This window comes from Pocillopora damicornis, chromosome 3, assembly GCF_964200805.1.
Source record: "Pocillopora damicornis chromosome 3, jaPocDami1.2, whole genome shotgun sequence".
NCBI lineage: Eukaryota > Metazoa > Cnidaria > Anthozoa > Scleractinia > Pocilloporidae > Pocillopora > Pocillopora damicornis.
The window spans coordinates 5,669,993-5,690,114 of NC_142672.1; the positions used below are offsets into that span (position 1 = coordinate 5,669,993).

The window sequence follows — 20,122 nt, forward strand, 5'->3', positions numbered from 1 at the left end:
TGTGAAAAAAGATGTTGTCTTCATTGAGCTTCATGAGAGTGGTATGTTTTTTTTATGTCCTTTAGACTAAATCAGTGTTCTGCTGTAGTTCTTGTTGGCTTCAAGAATATTACCTTGAGCTTGATTAATTTTATTGCCATTGTATTCATCAGTCTTTGGGGAAGTATAAATCCTTGCTCAAATTTTTAATTACTGGGTCCACTTTGAGCTAGTGAAACTGCAGTATTTTTTAAAGGCTATAGAAATATTAATAACATTGACTGTTTTTTAGTACTGTTGTATCCAAAGATAATGCGAATTGCTAAACTTAGGCTAACTCACTCTCATTAAGTTCTAAAGTGTAATCTGGAACAAGTACAAAAATGGCTATTTGAGAACATCAATAATTACTCTTGGAATTTTTCTGTATTAAGCTGTGGTACTGTGGGGTGGTGTCTTTTCTGAGAGTGATCAATTGGAGGTATTTCTCCTTAATGATTTCCACAGTTTTCTGAAGGTATAGGAATATATTGAGATGATATTTTTATCGTGTTGCTGTGCTGGTAGCTTCATTTAGTTGTAAGTGATTAATAATGTAGATTGTAGGTTTTAGGGTTTTTTCTTTGAAATTATTGATGATTCAAAATGTATCATTTATCTGAGGAATAGTTTGGTTTCTTTCATTATTGATGAAGATATTTTTAAGAACAGTGGACCCTTTGGATGGAAAGGTGGTTAGTGCATTGTAGGCTTTTTTGCTGCAATTAGTTGATAATAGAGGATTTTTGAATGAAATTATAACAAATGTATCTTAAATTTTCTGTGGGCATGGGGAGATTTGTTGTATCATTTGCCCCTATTAAAATATTAACATATTGTCTTGTAGAATGATTACTAGTATTTACCTGTAACTGATTTTTTAAAAGAACACTAAAATAGTAATTGTGAAAATTAATTTTCAGCTGACTTACTCTGTACTATCTTGGGATAAAATGTAGTATTGAAGTATTTTTCAAGCTTTCTCTTAGATGTGATTTTATGCTTGAGTTAATTAATTGTAAAATGGAAATAACAAATAGTTTGCCCTTGTTGGTAACATGATTGGCTTTCTGCCAATAAGATAATGTGTTCCATATTTGTATTTAGATTTGAAGTGCCAGTAGTGCTGAGGTACATGTAGTATCCAAGATAATTATTATTATAGTTTTTAATGTCATGGTAACTATTTCATTTCCAAATTCTGTGACATACTGAAACTAAAGCATTCCTATTTTAGAACAGAGTTCTTTACATATTCTGAACATGCCAATTACCCAAGGACTGCAACATCCTCTGTGATGGTGTCAATGAAAGTGTAATATTTTGTAGTCAGTCATAAACCCTTTACACTCTTACATCAGTATCCATGATCTCCTTACTCTTCTCTACACATTTCCTTTGTTCAAAAGGAGAATTTGTTTAACAATCAAAGCTTATATTGGCAATCATTTGCGTTACTCATGATCTTAATGAATGATTCAGGGATGATACTGTAAGGAGAAATTAGATGCTGGTCACTTAGGGTTTAAAGGTGTAACTCATTGGCTATTTTGTTTCTAATTATGCACTCTGACTCTTTACATACCTAGTGCCATATTCATTAATTGTCAGAAACACATCAATTAAAGTATTTTTAGACAAAAATTTCCACTGTTCCTTTCATCAACATTAATGCCAAGGGGGTGGGATGGGTTTTTTTATTCAGGGGGGCTTTTGACTTAGGGGGTGAGGGCACAGGAGTTGTATTCTAGTTGTTGTGAGTGTTAGCTTTCCACCAAACTTCCTACCAGATTTGTTCTCAGTTTCATAGTGTTTATTCCACAAGTTTCTGTTTTCTCACCATTGGGGTTTGAGCAATAGAAAAAGTTAAACTTCAGAGTCAGCCTGTAGTGCAGGCTTCATATTAGGGCTTGCAATTGTTTACTCCACTGGCCATGTTTGACTTGATTTTAGTGTTGATGGTGGGGTTTTGGGAAGTGCAAGAATTTCTATCTCCTAACACCTCCTTACTCCTTCCTTAGAACCCTCGCTCACTCTTTAGTAGGAATTTCTCTTTCTCCCCAGCCTTGTAACTGTGATAATCAAATAAAGCACCTATAATTTTCACCAAGAAAATACTGAGTAGTCACTCTCCAAAATTATGTGGAACTCCTCAAACTTTGTCAAATCACAGGCAAGAGGTTATGTTGTTGAACAAGATTTGAAATGGTGCTGTCCATTGTAACACTGTTGCAAATTTTAGGGGAATTTTTGCAGGGTTGATTTGTTCCAGGTGTGAAAACACACCCAGTGCTATAATTCCACAAGTACTCATGGATGACAATTATGGTTTGTGGACTAAATTTCATTGAGGTGGACCTGTAAAAGTGAGTCAAAGTTCTCTGCAAGAAATATCCTTGAAAAAGATGTTAAAACAATTTTATTTCACCGAGCAATTTTATAATAGACAAGTAATAAATCTAAATTTAAGAGGAATATTTTACTCTGCTGTTTATTTTTCATACAAAGCACTTACATAAAAAAAAGCAGCTTCTGAAAATTAATATTAATGTAATTTTAAAACAAAATTAAAGGTATCTTTTGACTATCAAAATTTGTTTTCCCTTTTCATCTGGTAGACTGTAAGAAACATTTTGTTAATAATGAATGATGATGAAGTGAAACAAAAAGAAAATTAATCCAATTGATCCACATCAAATTTTGTTTTTTCCATGATCTTCAACTATACTTTTGTCTTTTGTTAACATGCTAATCAAATGTAATAAAATGTGTGGTTATTGTTCATCGTGGTGTAAGATAGGAGATGAACTCTATTCATTCATGTCACAATGGAGTCACCAAGGATGTTGATCACGACATTTCAACTGCAACACTGATAGTCTTCATCAGGCGATGAGGTTGATTGTTTGTCTCACTATTTGTAGCACGTTGGTTTAACAGCAGCAAACTAATGTGCTACAAATAACAACACATAAACAATCAACCTCACCGCCTGATGAAGACTAGCAGTGTTACAGTCAACACATTGCAATCAACATCCAAAGTGACTCCATCGTGAGACAAATAAGTTTCATCTACTGTACTAATCAAAGCTATCAGTACATTGGACAGTATTATCTCATATTGTATTGAGATGTAATGAGAAATAATTGATAAGAATTGGTACTGACTCTATGGGCCTTTGTTCAAAGGTGATTTCTTGTCTTTGAATAATCAGACATTTTTAATGCATATTGATTGGACAATACTTGGGATGCAGACATCACTTAATTTGAAATTGTTGATAAATACGTTCTAAGATAATTTATTAAATTTAATGCACTTAACATAATTCCATGGGCAAATTGTAATTTGTTTAGAAATACAAGTGCATTTTCATACTGTTTGTGTGGAAGCTAACTCAAGCTGCTGTTAAGTGATACACTTAACTTCATTTTTCTATATTTGTACACTAAATTTTTCTCATAGATTTATGTTGGATTCTGTCATGCCAAGGCAAATTCCATCCTCATTTATTAGCTTTGCAGTTGCAAAGTAGTTACCCTGAAAGAAAAAAGAAACTTTATTAGAAAGTTGAATCACAAAGATTTTAGAACTTACAGCTCTTGAGAGGGGGAAAGATATTATGATTATTTTCCATCCTGAGGCAAGTGCAAAGAGTTAGTTTTTTTTGTGCTCCTCCACTTGCACTTGACTTGCACTTGCCTTCATGGCCTGAAAAATGCAAAGTAACTGATGCCAGCACTACAAGCCACTTGATGCCAGCTAGGCAGGCTAGCTCTTCTTTTCTCTATTTCTTGTTAGTAAGTTCTGAAAATTTGGTGTTACACCCAAACCACATCCCATATATGATAAAAGTCTCAATTTTGATAGCCTGTCTATTTAAAAGTGAGTTCAAACGTTATCAATAGGAAAATTTCTGGAAACTTATTGTGTAACTACTGTTCTGGTGCCACCCAACTCTCATTTTTTTTCTACTCTTGTGCCCTTTATTAGTTTGCTCTGTTTTTACTAATACCTGTAACAGGCTACCACTGTTACTGACTTATTTACACAGAACTGACAAATATGATTACTTGAGAGGAGTGATGAACCTAATCTAAACTCCTTGTAATCTTTGCATTCTTTTGTCCTTTGATTCCACTGGAATCATTGTTCTTTTCCTATAATTTTATTGATAAAACTTGTTAAATGACTTTGTCAAGAGTAGTGGCCCTGTAAAATGCAAAATAGGAGAATTTTATATACCTTTGGAATGCGTCTTGGTAGTTTAAATGGTTCATAAATACTCAATTCCTGACCTGAAATAACAAATAAAAACAAAGATCAGGAACGAGAAAGGCTGGAACAGTTATTATCCTTCAAGATTTGACCACTGGCCAATCTATGTGTTCTCAACCTCCCCTCCAATACCCTCCCTTCTGAAATCGGAGGTTTCAGGAAAGACTTGTCATCTTTAAAGATTTATTTCCTCTGATTGATTTAAACTCTTCCACTTTAAGCTGTTGTAGAAAATACATTAGTAGAGGCTGTAATGATTCACTAAGCATGAACCGGAATGAGATCTGAGTTCCTTGAGATTCACCCACAAAGCATAACTGCTGGTGAGAATAAAGCACTCACTCACCTTCATGCATTGGACAACCAAATGTTGCAGCTTCTATTTTGCAGACATTGTGTTTGACATCATACAGGGTTCTGCCTTCAAATTGAGCCACTACATGCACTACACCACCTTTCAAGCTGACTTCTGTGGGAACAATAAGAAAAACTATAGTTGGATTGACTACATCAATCTGCATTGGCTATATAACTACAAACACAAGAACAAAAATAACAAGCTCTCATAACTAATTTACAAGGAAATGTGTAACAGGCTGGAGGGGAGAATTAACAATAAGATCTTGGGAGTTAAAGGGTTAAGAATAATTTAACCTAAGGATGATATACAAGTAAGAAAATGATCCTCACAGGTCAATTGCAATGAAAGAAATTGTACACATAGATTTTTTTGGTTGTATATCATCTACAGGTCAAAATAAGATTGATTTCAAGTACCTGTCAGCACACTCCTTTGTAGGAACAAAGAACTTTGTAAAATTTGTCTTGCACCTAACATGTGGCTTTAATGACCCCCTAATCAAGGAGGAATTTGTTCAAATCCTGTAAAAAGCCTGAATTTTTTCCTTTTTTTCTCTTTCAGGCTTTTTTTTACTTCATTTTTTTAATTGCAATTCACCTTTGAGAATCATTTGTTACCAGAATTTAAGGCCCTTCAGTCCCATAGAGACAAGGGGGTAGGTTTATCAATAATAATGATAATCATAATAATAATATTAATAACAGTAAAATAGTGAAAATGATCACAATATAAAGATAGATAATAGCTATTGTTATAATAGCAGTAAAAATACCCATAACACACTGTACATGAGATCTTTTAAAGGTAGATTCATACAAGTTTTCAACTCATTTCACCCCAGATAAACAAGTATTAGTAAAAGACTTCACTTTACTTGCTGTAAAATTCGCAACTGCTGTTCCTATTACTCTCCTCTCCGTTGGGTCATAATGAATGATAATCTTTCCGATCTTTTTCCTCACCTCATTGTGATCTGCAAATCAAAACAACACAGCCGACGTGGCATTTGGTTTGAACACAATTGCACTACATATCAATTACAGCAGTCTTTCTCCAATTCAGTATGGACGTTTAAGAGAAGAAGTGTCGCAATTTTCAGACGGCAAGGGTTGAATGACTTAAATATATGTCTCTCTTTTCTTTTTACTCCCAGTTCTATTAATTTCTGCATTTCTGTGGCTAACATAAAGATGTTCTTTTGCATATCTTCCAAAGCCAGTAAATCCTTCTCTGCATTGAGAACCCAGAGAACTGCTGCCCAGGCTACCACCAACCAAGTCCACCAATGCCCTGTCTCTCCCCTCCCCCATAAATAGTATTCGACTGGTCGTTATACTGTAATTTCCGGTTTCTGCCGTTTTGCGTGACAACGAGATAGTGCAATCTCGAACCCTAACATTGACCTTTGTGCTAAAAATTCGATTTTCAGGTTTATTTATAATGACCTTACAAACCCACTTTCGTGGTTATTAACTTTTTGAAAGAGAAACCCACGTCATAATCTTTCCTTCCGCTTTCAATAAAAAAGACAGAAGATAAGAATAGTTACGATTCTTAGGAGGAGCAACTCATAATAACTTCAACAGAGGCCGCTTCTTGACATTTGGTTCGCGGTAAGAGATTGCGTGGGTACGGGGCACACTAGAGGTAAATTTTTACACGTCAACACATTTTCCTGTTTTCGGGAGACGATGAAAAAATAATCAGAAAGATAGGGGTTCTCATGCTTTGTTTCCTAACTGTATCCTGCTGTAAATTAAAACCTTATCAACAGATATCTCCTATAGTGTTAAATAAGAGAGCAAGATTTCATCCCTCCCTCCATACTTATGGCTTTTATATCAATGCTCCTACAATTTACGCCCGCAAATTTATTTAACCAACTTTTGTGCGTGAGAATTTCGATTTTCAATAGGAGCTATCCAAAGTGTCTCATCTATCTTCTCCAAACAACATTTATTGACTGAAAAACTGATTTTGACTAGAAAATTCTGTCTGAAAAAAAAACTCACCACAGCTATCGTAGATGTCTCCAATGGCTCGCAGTCCGTTTGCGATAACCCATTTATCCCATACGCTACTGTCATTAACACCATCGTCTTTCTCTTCCGTAAATTTCAGGTCAGATAAATCCACCATAAGCGAAGACCAGACTAGACAACATCCCAGAAGTAAGAGCAGAAGAATCAGAAGAGAAAGCCGCTTTTTGTAACCAATACTCCAGAACCTCACACGAATAGAATTCCATTCTCGGCAAACGATCTCTGAGAACATCACGACCCGTTTGAATTTGCCGTCTAAAAGTCCGGATCGTTTGCTTTCTTTGGTAAATTTTAGGATGCTGTAGCTGTCATGTAAATCGGAAAGTGCCCTTGCGATCGGCTTAAGGAGAAACTTGTGCGCGATAACTTGAGTGTATCAAATTGAACAGGAAATGACATATAGTGGCTGTGCACGTTAATCATTGCCAGATTTCACGAGAAAAATCGTTGTATATGTGAACTCTTTTCGTCGCTTTCTTTCTTTTTCCACATTATTTCCAAGAACTTTTCCTAAAAATGTAGCATACTATCCTATGGTGAAGTCTTTGTAAAAATGGGATTGAATTTTTATCGTTTCATACAAAAAAAAATTCACTGTAAGCACTCCTCAAGGAGATAATTTGCCATATGCACAAGACGACACTCGACAGTTAGTCACGCAATATTCTTTAGTTATTAGCAGGCAAGAGGAAACAGAGGGATACGCCAATTCGGAAACCGAGAGAGTGATCCAAGAGAGTTTCCCTAATACAGGGAGACTCTGGCAGAGGAGGTCAAATAGTGTTTAAGAAAGAGAATGCACGTTAAATAATGCTAGTACATATTTTTTTAGTCTAAATGTATCGCATTCTCCAAAGATAAAAACACTCGCTCGCTATGCCAGGTTTCCCCAGTTAACTCCACTATGCCGGGAAGGAAATTTCCACTGGAGCCCCGGTCAATCTTGGCATGGGAAAACGAAAGGAATTAGAATTAATTCAGGCAATTTACGGTACACACTATATACCTTTTCTCCGCCATTCTTGGGGATATTGTCCTAAGGTCTGTAACAACGGAAGACGGACGGAGGAGCCTGTCTGAAACAAACTGAAAATGAAAATTGAGAATCCACTGACAAACAAATTTGAGATTTCAGAGGCCAGAAACAATTACTGTACAAGAGAGCACCATTGCGACGGGCATAATTTCCCAATTAAAAACGAGCTGCAAATTGCTCGTTGCCTAAGTACAAATACAATTTACCCAAACAGAACGACCAAAGTACAAATTGAGGTCCAGTGGCGTGATTTGACGTCAATTTAGTCGACCCATAAATTTGAGTCGGGGAGCTTGAAGGTCCCTGACCAATCACCGCGCGAGCTGTAATAAATTACAAGTTTAGCTGCTCTCGATTTGTGGATCTATTACTCTGTTTCTATCGTTGTGAAGCTTCGCCTCTGGGCGATTTGGAAACCCGGTATTTCTGGTCGAATCATGTATTCAGTAACTGGTATTCTTTTGGATTTGAAAGGACGAATGAGCTGTTATGGTTTCCCTGAAAACCGTTAAGTTCAATATCTATTTCCATTTTCAAACTAAAACGGCTCTCAAGCTCAACATATTGAGAAGGCACGTAGCTACATAACTACGTAGCTTGTAAGAGTGAGTAACCGCCCCCCGCCCCCCTCCCCCCATCCCACGAAGTGGCGCGGAGACTGGCAAACACACCAGTTTACCATAGCCGAAATGTCGCAGGGGGCAGGAGTCAGTTGTACAAATGTTCCGGAAAAATGAGGATATTGAATTATTTAGTTGGGGAGGGGGGCAGTAGGCATAGGTCGGTATAGATCGGGTGCTCAGTTGTACAATGCCCTATTTGCTTTTACTTAAGTTGTATTCAGTTCTTTTATACACCTTAGTTCATGGCAAAGCTCTCTTTCTAAACAATCCCGCGTTAGTTCTAAAATCTAAGGGTGCCATCTACATTAGTCCGGTCGATCAGAAAAAACCGGAAGCCAAAGTCTCTGTACAACACCCTGTGGCTATATTCTCTGTGATCGTTTGAAAAAGACAACCATAAACATTGAAAAACAAAGAGAATGAAAACTAAACATAGTTATCTTCGTCTGCAGGGAAAAAAAAACTTGAACTTATGGTAAACAGAAACGGCAACTCCCAGTATGTCACATCCGGACGGATTTTCACTCCAATCCCCGCCAACAGATATTTGACCTTTATATCCGGCAGAGGGCGAGCAACAAAAGGTCATAGATGTAAACTTTCTAGGTCTTCTAGATATGAAATAACGAAATGGTATGTTTTAACTGTGAAACAAGACATGTTTATGGAACCCACAAGCGAAATATATTCTGCAAATGTTTGGGTATGGTCAGTATACATTTCCACGAATTTCATCAGAGAACGGATTCTATAGCACTGAAGCACATTACTCAGTTTGTGTGCGTGTGCATGTGTGTGTGTGTGGTCACAGTTATTGCCTAATGTTTTCTTTTCTTTTCAGACCGGAAGAATCCCCAACCGCGAAAACCATGCCGACAAGAATGTTCGATAGGAAAATATTTGCATTTTGTTTTTTCCCCTGCAGGTGCTATGAACTTTAGAACTTTGATCACGCGGACAACTCGCGCAGTAAATCTCTTCACATGTTCGTCACCTGATAAATTAGAGGGATTAACCAATCACAGTAAACAGCAATGCGGTAAAACGATGAATGTATGCTTCTTCGCCGTGTGAGGATTTCCGAGAGGAAATGTCTCACTCGCGCGCAACAGAGATAGAGTGTGCATCTCTTTGCACGCAAGTAGCTAACTAAAAAAATAAAAAATAAAAAAAAGTTGAAAAACCTACGCGTAACAGTAACAGCAATTGCTAACAAATCTGCGGCCCTCTTGAAAAAAAAAACAGCTACAAGACAATTCTAACAATCTTAAAAATAGTCTAACATTAGAACTTTTTCATGGAAGTCACCTAATCATGACCTAATGACAAGTACGTACGTTTTCATCCGGCTAGAGGTCTGGAAAGGAGTGTAGCAATGATGAGTTTAGATTAATCCCATACTCCCGACAAACCTCTCCTCTGCTCGTCTCAAATCTTCCCGCAGCTTCCTGCCACGTCAATAATGAGGGTCAGCTCCCTACCCATTAATAAAGATTTAATATTTTAAATAAGATTAAAAGTTAAAAAATGTCCTTTAAAATGAAGACAATGCAGATAATTTTATGATTAAAAATATCAATTTACTTGTCATTTGTTGTCTTCTGAGAGCTTAACACTGTTTTCCATGATGTAACCTTAACCCTTTAACTCCCAACATCTGATTGTTAATTCTCCCCTCTGGCTGCTTAACATCTCCTTGTAAATTAGTTCTGAGAACTTGATGTTAGATCAAGATACTACTTCTACCTGATAAGTTCAAATATTCTTATTATTTGTTTGCTGAATAATGTATGGATATCATAGGGAGAAGTTTCATGTCAATCACCTCTGGGAGTTAGAGGGTTAAAGAACTTTACTGACCTCTTTGTTCACAGAGATTAGAATACATAGACCCAATCATTTACAGATCAACTACATTTCTTTTTTAAACAATTAATAATAACTTATAAATATTTCACTTCAATTTATTAGCTAATACAAATCGTTCCATTTCCTTAACTGGAGTGTTGTAGTTCATAATTTCTTTTCCAGGATCAATTCCATATTTCAGAAAACCTTCATGTGTAACAGATGCCCACACCATCTTTCTTGTATTGAATTCCAGTCCAATATTTCCAAACTTGTCCAAGCAAATGACACCCCCATGACCTCCAGTCAGCTCAGCCATCTTACTAATCACTTTTCTACAAGCATCATGTGGTGTCATTCCATTTTCTACATTGTACACAACATCTCTACATAAGAGCACTTTAAGTAAAGACTCTCCATGACCAGTACATACAGCACCTGCTTGCTGATTGGCATAAGCACCTGACCCTACCAGGGGTGAGTCTCCTACTCTGCCACACATCTTATTAGATGTGCCTCCTAGTATAAAAAAAAAGGCACATTTCAAAATGAAGGAGAAACACTCCTATCTTAAAGCAAGGTTATGTCAGCAGTTGTGGCAAGTGGCCCATCTGGCTGGAGCTCATCTCTCCAGCATTCTGTTAGATTCTCTTGACAGTTCTTTAGCACCTATTAATACTGCTGGGTGAAGAGAGTCAGAGGGTTGCGACCAAGAACAAAACACCATGACCCCACCTAGTATTGCACCTATACCTTTTGACTCAAAGTCCAGCATTCTCACCATAAGGCCACAGCAATTTCCACAATCTTAACCCTTTAACCCGTAGGAGTGACAAGATTCTAATTTCTTCTTACAATATCACCCCTGAATGAAAGGTTTAAGTCACAAGAATAAAGGAAATTATCAGCAACTAACAAAGCACTTGATGGTTTTACAAATTCTCTCTGTTAGAACCTAAGGAATGTATAGAGAACAGTATGGAGAATATGCATAATGATGTTAGGGTACAAAGGGTTGACTCAATTAGGCTTAGTTTGTATCATGACACAAGTGTAGATTGAAAGCCAATATAAAACTGATTCCTCACACCAAACAAAAATTAAAATCAACTATGAAATGATATTTAGTTAATATATAAATTGCTGGTAAACTTGAACAGTCACCCATGTATGGTTCATTACCTGTTGAGACACCAACAGCAATATGTCCATTAGTGTCCATGGCAACAGCACCAACCGTATCATGAACTTCAAGTTGCATGTCTGTGTTCTTCTTGGGGTCATCTTGAACATTTGTCTCCTTGCTATTTGAACTTGCAGATTCTCCGAGATTTTCATGCTTGGACTTTTTATCTTCATATAACTGTCGTGAACGATCACTAATCAATAAGCTAGGGTCTTCCAAAACAGGAAAATCTATTTTTTTCGCAAATTTCAGTGCTCCTTCCCCAGCCAGCATACAATGAGATGTGTTTGCCATTACTTTGCGTGCCAAAGAAATGGGATTTGCAATATTCTTGACACATGCTACTGCCCCTTGAAACCAAACATGGAGTAAACAATTAGTAGATTGCAATAAATATATTTCCCAGAGGGAATAGAGAGTGAGGTTGCTTGGCCCATTTTCAGATACTGTATAACTGCTATATTCGTACAGGTAACTACAATCAACAATAACAGCAACAACAAAAAGTTCTGAAATAGGGTCATACCAACTGTTATTTTCTTATATCCTTACTTTTATCCTCTCCCCCCCCCCCCACCTGCACAATATTACATCTCGTTTTCTATAATAGTCCAACATTTTATGATAGAAGGGGTTTATAATGAAAAATGGAGGTTCATTTTAAATTTTGACTCTTAATACACCCTTTAGAGTGGAACGTTGTCAGCCATCTACTGTTTTCCTTCTGCTTCAGTTATAATAAAGGCAAAATACCATAATAAACTTACCAGTGTTTAAGGTTTGACCATCCATGATCATGGCATCAAGTTCAACAGTTCCTTCTTCTGTAAGGTAACATCCTTGTCCTGCATTTAGAACTCCACTGTCCTCCATACTCTGTGTAGCTGCCTCCACGGCATCCAGTGCACTTTTTCCCTAAAAAAAAAGAAAAAAAAAAACCTCGCATAGATTTGAGATTTGTTCATTATAAGTGAATGCTGGATATATGATATGTCCACCTACATCTACTTCCTCGTCCCCACCCCTCCTCACCTAAGCGTAGGGCTCTTACCTAATAGGACTGTCAACTCTGTAAGTTTACTGCAACAACATAATCAACACCAATCAATTTAAAAAAACAAACAATACCACAGAATCAGTCGCGCGCATAGCTAATAAATTTTCCGGACGACTTACCTCCAATAGCGTTAGATATCCAATCCTGGCCGCTTCCTTCACGGCAGAGAGACAGGGTGTTCTGCGCTGTATTTGGATTTCCCCAGCACCTCCGTGAACAATGATACACGGCCTGAAAGTTTCATCAGAATGACTCATTGTCACTGGAAATTTTGATATCGAAATAATAGGTTTCAGGGATGAAAGCTTCTTTTTCCGCCAAAACCTAGATAGCGTGACTTTAGTTCACCCATGATCCACCTGGCGCTTTGCAGAAAAATTTCAACATGGCGGACGATTCTGTCCAAACAGGTGAACAAGACATTCAGGAATATTTTGATACTGCGGTAAAAATAGCACGACAGGCAGGGCAGGTAATCTAATAATACTTTATTTCCCATTTCTCCGCAATTACACAACGCAAAAATAGTCCATATACGTTTTGATCATCGTACTCGAGCAGGTCCTTGAGGGAAACTTGTGGAAATTAAGTAAACGTAACGAATAGTAATCAGGCTTGAATTCACGTTCTTCATTCATTGGTTGTCCTCTTGGAGATAACTAGAAGTGGGCGTGGTTTGCAAATCATGGTGACCATTGTGTGAGAAAAACAAAATTCGTGAAGGTCATGCATGCACGATGAGAGAGGAGACAAGAAATATTACTTTGATTCTTTTAATTCTTTTTGCCAGTTAAATCAAACAGTTTATTTTTAATGGTAGCTAGCATCTTATATCAGCCAATTTTTATTCGTCAGCTGTGATTTTCACATCAGTGGATAAAAGACTTCACCCCAACCCCTTACACCCTAACATTAATATTCATATTCTCCACACTTTTTGTTTACATTCCTTATGGCACCGACAAGGAGAATTTGTATAAAAATCAGGAGATTCTAGAATTGATGATCATATCCTTTATATATAAGGGTGATACACTAAGGAGAAATTAGAAGCCAATAACTCTTAGGAGTTATAGGGTTAACCCCATCATCCAGTAGATCAAGATTAGTGAAAGACTTCCATCCTTGACTTAAAATTTCCAATCAAAACAAGAAACAAGCTCAAACCAAGCTAGCATTTGAAAAAAAGAGTTCTAATTAATATCATGGTACCCTCCAAATAAACTTAGATTTTGGAAGGGAGTCAACAATAGAGTGTAGTTGAAGAGAAACTTGCATAGAAACTATTCAAGGTAATTTTGGACATTTTTGGAACACATTTAGAAATATTTTGGTGTTCTCAGATGAAACTAAGTCGTCAACAAAAGAATTGTCCCATGCTTTAAAAAAGTCAGCACTTGTTTGTTACTTATTAATAGGTTTTTTTAGCTTATTTGCAAACCTCATGTGTTTAGGTGGTGTTTGAAGCTTTCCACAAGGAAAAGAATATTGACACAAAGTCATGTGGAACAGATTTGGTGACAGAAACAGACAAGTATGTGGAGGAATTGATCATTGGAACCCTAGCAGAAAAATTCCCATCTCACAGGTGACACTGTTATTTTCATGCTTAATGATGTTATATCCATTGGTAATGATATTTTATTGAGTAATTTACTGAGTTGAGGTGGGGTGAAAACATAAAAAAAAGACCTTAGGTGAGTAATAAACAAGTTTATAATGAGCCAATCAAATCTGAGATTTAAATAAAAAATGAATATAATGTGTTTGATATATATTATTCTCATTATTATTATTAATAACTGTCATTTTTATACTAGGGGTTTCAATAAAAGCCAGTTCCTGGCAGTCTGCTACTGCCTGTAAGACTTCTTACCAACATCTGTTTATAATAGTCTACCAGCAGGCTCACATACTTAGGCTTGGCTTTATGCCTCCTCTTCCAGTTGCTGATAATACCTTCTGCAGCTGCTTATGGAAAAAGTTATAGAAACCCTTATATCATACTCACTACAATTTACCCTGTACACCCTAACATTGGTATTCATATTCTCTACACTGATCTCTCTTCATTCTTGCGGTAATGACAAGGAAAATTTGTTTGACAATCAGGAGTATCTTAAATTAGTGATCATTTCCATTTACATTATTCTTATGACCTTTAAATTGGATTTGAGGGTGATATTGTGAGGAGAAATCAGAAGCTAAAGGTTTAATACCAGGAAACTATACAGACTCAGAGCAATGTTCTTGTGTATGTAAATATGTACAAGTCAAATAAAAAATTGGGTTTTTCTTAGTCTCAAAAATTTGAATTAAACATATGATTTGTGTGTGATTTTCAGTTTTATTGGCGAAGAGTCAGTGAGTGCTGGAAAGAAAAGTATTCTCACAGATAATCCTACATGGATAATTGATCCAATTGATGGTACAACAAACTTCGTTCACAGGTTAGATAGAGACAGAAAAATCCATCTGAGCTATCTTTTAAAATGAGCCACATCCTTTTATGATACTAATCCCCCCCCCCCTAAAAAGGATGGAACAAAAAAGAATTTTTAATTATCTGTCATTTACACAAGGAATAATTGTAGCTAATGTCTTTCAGGGTGTTCCCTTTAGCTGTTAAAAAAAAATAATATAAATTTAAACTGTTTGATCAAATGCAATAAACTTCTTTAGTTTGTCATTTCAAAAATTTCTGTTTCGCTTTACTTCTTGTTCCAGCAAATTATTTGATATTAAGCCATTGGACTGGTCATGATTACAAAGGATTCAAATGAATTTTTGTCTGTTATATCTCGTAGATGAGCCTTATGACTCATTTCATGTAATTTTATATACATTTCAAATCACTATGGTGTGAAAGCAACAAACAATTATTTTTCCTCAGATATCCTATGGTAGCTATTTGTATTGGTCTGGCAATTAATAAACAGGTAAATTTCGTATAACATTTAGTAAGCCCTCAGTACAAACCTGTTGGTCTTGTTTTGATTAAGTATTTAACTACAGGGGCCCAGTTTTTCATAGGGCAGATAAAGCTATCTAACAGAGAAATTTCTATACAAGGATTCATGTAAGTGTTTACAAACCATACATAACTATGCTATCCACCAGACAGAGATATAGCATTATCCAACCTTCAAACAGCCAGGGCTCAGTGATTTAGGTGAATATAAAAACATGGTACCTTGAGAACATAATATATCTCACCAGTGGAACCCTTAACTTGTTCTTAGAGTGCTGTTAACTCAAAAATGATGACAGTGAAACTTTTTTGAAATGTATAAAATAACAATAGGTGTATTCAAGCACAACTTTCAGACAATTAGTACTAGTTTCAAATCATTTAGTGGACAGTTGAACCTGTGGCACAGTATTAAGCAGTCAGTTGTTAAAGTCCTGTTTGCTACAGGGTCTCTGTTTAGGGGTTACCTTCATTAAGCAGTCACAGTCACCCTTTACTAAGTCCCAAAGGCCTGTTTGTATTGTATTCCACCTGTACTGAATGGTCACTAGAAGCTGAACCACTCGGATAAAACTAAGAATAACTTTCAAGCAATTGTTAATCCATGTTTCTCTCTCAAAATCAAGGAAAGTAAATAGTGATTTTGAGCAAGATTCTATACATTAATTGGTTTATTTTGGCATAACATGGCATTGTGTATCATTGTTCATAATGGGGAGTTTTAGATCCATATTTGTTTCTGAATATGTGTGACTGCAAAAGTCTAGGAGTCATGTGATCAGACTCTAGTGGTTGCATTTGCTGTTACCCGTCCATGTTTGAACTTCAGGCAAGGCACTTTCAGATAGTTGAACTCCCTTAATGCTTTTTGCCTTCCTGTTTGAAAGTTCTCACCTATTTTCTATAAATATATGTGAAGTGAAGTCTTTTCTTAATAACTAATCTTTTAGCTACATCTTGTGTGTGAAATGAAGGACCTCCATCCTTTGTGTAATTCAAGATGGTGGCATGTATGTTGATTTTTTCAGGTGAAATCTGATGTCGATCTAAAAAGCTGAAAGTCTTTAGACTTCTAACCAAAAACTGCTGGCTGCAGTTTGATGTTTGCAGTTAACACTCCAAATGTGCATCTAAAACTCTCCAATACCCCTCATCTATGTGGAACCTGTATCAAGTGGTCAACATTTATAAGTACTCACCCTTTGGGTGACCACCTAATACAGGTTCCACTGTTTGTTTGTTTCTGTTTACAATAGACATATTGATGTTGATTACAGCGAACACTGATTGCAGCAAACAACATGAATATAAGTTTGGCTTTAAGTTTAGAATTTTTGTGCTATGGAAAGATGCATATTGTTCAGTGATAGACTTAAAATGAATGTTCTCCATTAGATGGAGGTTGGGGTAGTATTCAATCCAATTAAAGATCAGATGTTTACTGCAAGAAGAGGCACTGGGGCATTTTGTAATGGAAAGAAAATTCACTGCTCAAGTGTAACAGGTAAACTTAATTGTTAAATATAGTAAGGAGATGAAGAAGAAGGTTTTGTTATTTATTCTAATCAATCTGTAGGAGACACTGTGGCATAATTTGTATTACCCTGGACTCTGGATCAAAAGTGCAGGAGACACAGTGGCCTTATTCAGTCAGTGCACAGGACTCCAGGTCAAGCGGTCTCAGTTTGAAACCTGGCCAGTCATTGTATTGTGTTCTTGGACAAAACACTTTATTCTCACAGTGCCCCTCTCCACCCAGGAGTGGAAATGGGTATTGGTGTATTGTCAGGGAAACCTAATGAAATTCAAGTGGGGGGGGGGGGGGGAGGGGAGGGTAACCTGGAGATGGACTGACACTTAGCTCAAGGCAAACCTTTACATACCCTTAGGTCCAAGATTAGGGTGAGTCATTTTGTTACAATCTTGGACACTTAACTTTTACATTGCTTCTCTCCACCCACTCTTTGACCAAGGTCAGTTTTAGCCCAGTGTCCTGTAAGCTGCATTATTTGATCACCTGATTCATGTGGTAAAAAAGAGTCTCAGTGCACAGCCAAAGTATGTCCATCTCTGTGGTGGATGTCAAAACAGAGCTGCTATAGGGGCAGATGGATGAATGGAACATCACTGCTCCCTGGTTACATTTGATGTCACAAATCTCAACTCACTTTATTCCACAGATCTAAGCAAAGCTCTTGTTATCACGGAACTGGGCTCCTCAAGGGATCCTGAAATCATAAATGTTGTGATGTCAAATCTCAGAAGGCTTGCAGAGAAACCCATTGCAGTTCACAGGTAAAGATTAATAAAAAGACATCTATACATAAAAGTAAATCACTTTAATTAAGTGCTTGTCTATTTTTATTTTATCCAGCATCAGACTACAGGGATCAGCTGCCCTTAACATGTGCTCTGTGGCCAGTGGTGAGGCAGAACTGTATTATGAATGTGGTATCCATGTCTGGGATATTGCAGCAGCAGGAATAATTGTGGAAGAAGCTGGTGGAGTCACACTGGATCCTTCAGGTTTTTAAATATGTTGTGTGTTTACAACCTGATTTCTTGCATAAATATTTACCATAAAGTATATTGGTTGCATTGAAGATCCATGTCAAGCTTCAACCATTGTTGATTGCCATGAAAATTAGATAAATTTTGGTAATTAAATTTGCTTTGTGAGTGCTAATTTTGTGACCAGCATTTACCCATCTTGTAGCAAGTTGCAGAATTATAATTATAACTTAATAGTTTTTATGATCTTAGCCTTTTAAAATCTCACATTAATATAAAACATTTTCTCGCAACAGGTAAGCCTCTGGATTTGATGGCACGTCGTATATTGGCTGCTGGAAATAAGGAGCTTGCTGATCAAGTTTCTCAGTATTTAGATTGCATCGAGCTTCCTAGAGACTAGCAATTTTTTTTTTTATTTTAGGACAACTTTGTTCTTGTTCATTTTAATTTGCTGTCTTTTGCATTGTCTCACTTATTGTTTTTTAATGTGTCTGTAACTAATGTTGTCAAGTCATTTGCTTTTATACTGTCCAGCTATTATTTTCACACGAAGTGTCACAGGTTTTACTTGATGAAAAAAATCAACTTAATTTCTTCAAGGTTGTAATTTAGTACCTCTTCAGCATACATCAATACTTGTATGATGTTTTTAAATTTTGGTATTTATTACTGAAAATGTAAATTTTGCCTAAAAAATAAAAAAGCTGAACCTTTTAATTTTATGTACATGCACTACTCACAGACAAGTTATCACTTCGGTCTATAATTTCCTGTAATTACAGAAAGTCTATCTTGTTCTTGGGATGTAAATGATTAATAGAAAAGAGAAAATGGTGTCTCATGAGCAAGAATGTGTCTTTGGGTAAAAATTAAAATGATTAAAAGTAAGTGAGCAAGAAAGAAGAAAATTTGGGTATCTTTTTCAAAAATATCTGTGAGCCATTCTTTTAAAGTCAGAAATTCTGTCAGCTTTATTTACTTATATTAATCATATTATTAATTTTTAAGGATATAACATTGGAAGAGTTGTATGCATTTGATGTTCTTAAATTGATGTGCTTGCATACAATGACACTGTAACTTAAATCTCTACAATTATAGAAAAATATTTTAAGAAAGTTGATAATACTAAACAAATTGTTTAATATATCAAATTTATTATTTTTTAACTCCTGATTTGTTGCTTTTCATACGTAGTTAATGCACCCCTTGCTTCTCTGGTTCTTTAGTTACTCCCCCTGCCCCTAACATCCTACTACCTTTGTTACCCCTGCTTCATTTCCTGAGGGCAAAGTTCAACACCAGACCCAAGTGTCTAAAATCAAAGAAGGTGTCCGAAATAAGATGAGAGAGTTGGAAAATTGGATGGAGATGTCTGTTGCACAGGTTAAAGCATTAAAGGATGAAATAATTTTTTTTCTGCAAGATGCCACCTTTTCCCCTAAGACCAAGCATTGCATGAGAACTTCCAATAATGCATGCATGAAGAGAAAAGCTTGGTTTTTATTGGCAATGCAAGCACAAAAGCAATCACCAAGCCAAGCATAACAGCTCATATTTTACTATGAAGACAGCTTCAACACGCTCATAAACACAAGCAGAAGCACTTTTCCCTTTCCTTGTACTTGCATTAAGGTGAATCAAGAGCTGTTACGCTTGCATCTGTACTTAAGTCAGTAGTGAAAATCAGTCCTAACCCTTTAACTCCCATGATCTGATTGTTAATTTTCCCGGCAAGAAAGATTTGGTCTGAGCAATATAGAAAAGTAGCTCACAGAGATAGTTCTTACTTTTTGAGCGAAAAGTTGTGTTTCGTATTTGGTTTTGCTCTTGGAGGTATCATCATAGTAAAAACTTTATAGTGATGTGCTTTCCTTTAGAGAACCGTTTGAACTTCTGTAACTATGGCTGCAAAACAAACCGCTGTTTTATACGCCCAATCCATCTTCCTGTCCAGCTTTTTTTTTTGTTAGACGTCAGATCAAAGCTTTTGTGTTTAAATCTGAATGACTGTTCTCATCTTAGTAACACTGGATATGACAGTCAATAAAATACTTCAAAGAAATCCAGTAGAATGTTTCTAAAGTTGTGTAGCAAGTCTAACTCTTAAAACAAAGCTGCAAATTATGTGGCCAAAACACTTTCAGCGGGACATGTGAGAAGTTTTAGAATTACACAGTGTTGT

The 20,122-nt window shown here is 36.3% G+C and overlaps 5 protein-coding genes across 6 annotated transcripts in view; 3 read left to right on the top strand and 2 right to left on the bottom strand.

The window, feature by feature from the left end:
• LOC113677427 (beta-1-syntrophin) overlaps nt 1–1,662 on the top strand; it is a 7,793-nt gene extending 6,131 nt beyond the window's left edge. Inside the window, exon 5 of the mRNA XM_027194229.2 lies at nt 1–1,662. This exon is cut by the window's left edge and continues 637 nt beyond it. The gene's annotated coding sequence lies outside the window, so the exon portion shown is untranslated.
• Nucleotides 1–20,122, top strand: part of LOC113677429 (putative tRNA N6-adenosine threonylcarbamoyltransferase) — a 272,358-nt gene that overhangs the window by 6,162 nt on the left and 246,074 nt on the right. The gene's annotated exons all lie outside the window — the stretch shown is intronic.
• LOC113677442 (uncharacterized) lies at nt 2,423–9,926 on the bottom strand. 2 transcript variants are annotated; one of them, XM_027194246.2, is made up of 7 exons: nt 9,699–9,926; nt 7,709–7,788; nt 6,673–6,813; nt 5,535–5,633; nt 4,646–4,768; nt 4,267–4,319; nt 2,423–3,561 (listed from the first exon to the last, which is right to left on the bottom strand). In XM_027194246.2, exons 1-7 carry the CDS (start codon nt 9,704–9,706, stop codon nt 3,481–3,483), a joined length of 585 nt encoding a protein of 194 aa, XP_027050047.2. In that variant the 5' UTR covers nt 9,707–9,926; the 3' UTR covers nt 2,423–3,480. The 2 variants fall into 2 exon arrangements, with proteins under 2 accessions (XP_027050047.2, XP_027050046.2); XM_027194245.2 differs by lacking the exons at nt 7,709–7,788; nt 9,699–9,926 and having other exon boundaries at nt 6,673–7,349.
• LOC113677424 (isoaspartyl peptidase/L-asparaginase) lies at nt 9,920–12,788 on the bottom strand. The gene is made up of 4 exons (XM_027194225.2): nt 12,572–12,788; nt 12,163–12,310; nt 11,392–11,745; nt 9,920–10,728 (listed from the first exon to the last, which is right to left on the bottom strand). The coding sequence occupies exons 1-4, from the start codon at nt 12,707–12,709 to the stop codon at nt 10,316–10,318; spliced, it is 1,053 nt and encodes a 350-aa protein (XP_027050026.2). The 5' UTR covers nt 12,710–12,788; the 3' UTR covers nt 9,920–10,315.
• On the top strand, nt 12,807–19,106 carry LOC113677435 (inositol monophosphatase 1). Its single transcript, XM_027194239.2, has 8 exons — nt 12,807–12,924; nt 13,907–14,040; nt 14,798–14,902; nt 15,346–15,391; nt 16,819–16,927; nt 17,604–17,718; nt 17,798–17,949; nt 18,231–19,106. Exons 1-8 carry the CDS (start codon nt 12,838–12,840, stop codon nt 18,335–18,337), a joined length of 855 nt encoding a protein of 284 aa, XP_027050040.2. The 5' UTR covers nt 12,807–12,837; the 3' UTR covers nt 18,338–19,106.

Bases quoted from the DNA above. Each gene is read 5' to 3' on its own strand.
- LOC113677424 (XM_027194225.2), bottom strand. From the start codon at position 12,709: ATGAGTCATTCTGATGAAACTTTCAGGCCGTGTATCATTGTTCACGGA. The intron at 12,311-12,571 runs GTAAGTCGTCCG...CTTTTTTTTTAG, and splicing joins GATATCTAACGCTATTGGAG to GGAAAAAGTGCACTGGATGC. The intron at 10,729-11,391 runs GTAATGAACCAT...TTTTTATACTAG, and splicing joins TGCTGTTGGTGTCTCAACAG to GAGGCACATCTAATAAGATG.
- LOC113677442 (XM_027194245.2), bottom strand. From the start codon at position 6,934: ATGTTCTCAGAGATCGTTTGCCGAGAATGGAATTCTATTCGTGTGAGG. The intron at 5,634-6,672 runs GTGAGTTTTTTT...TTTGATTTGCAG, and splicing joins AGACATCTACGATAGCTGTG to ATCACAATGAGGTGAGGAAA. The intron at 3,562-4,266 runs GTATATAAAATT...TTTTTCTTTCAG, and splicing joins TACCAAGACGCATTCCAAAG to GGTAACTACTTTGCAACTGC.
- LOC113677435 (XM_027194239.2), top strand. From the start codon at position 12,838: ATGGCGGACGATTCTGTCCAAACAGGTGAACAAGACATTCAGGAATAT. The intron at 12,925-13,906 runs GTAATCTAATAA...TCATGTGTTTAG, and splicing joins TAGCACGACAGGCAGGGCAG to GTGGTGTTTGAAGCTTTCCA. The intron at 14,041-14,797 runs GTGACACTGTTA...TGTGATTTTCAG, and splicing joins GAAAAATTCCCATCTCACAG to TTTTATTGGCGAAGAGTCAG.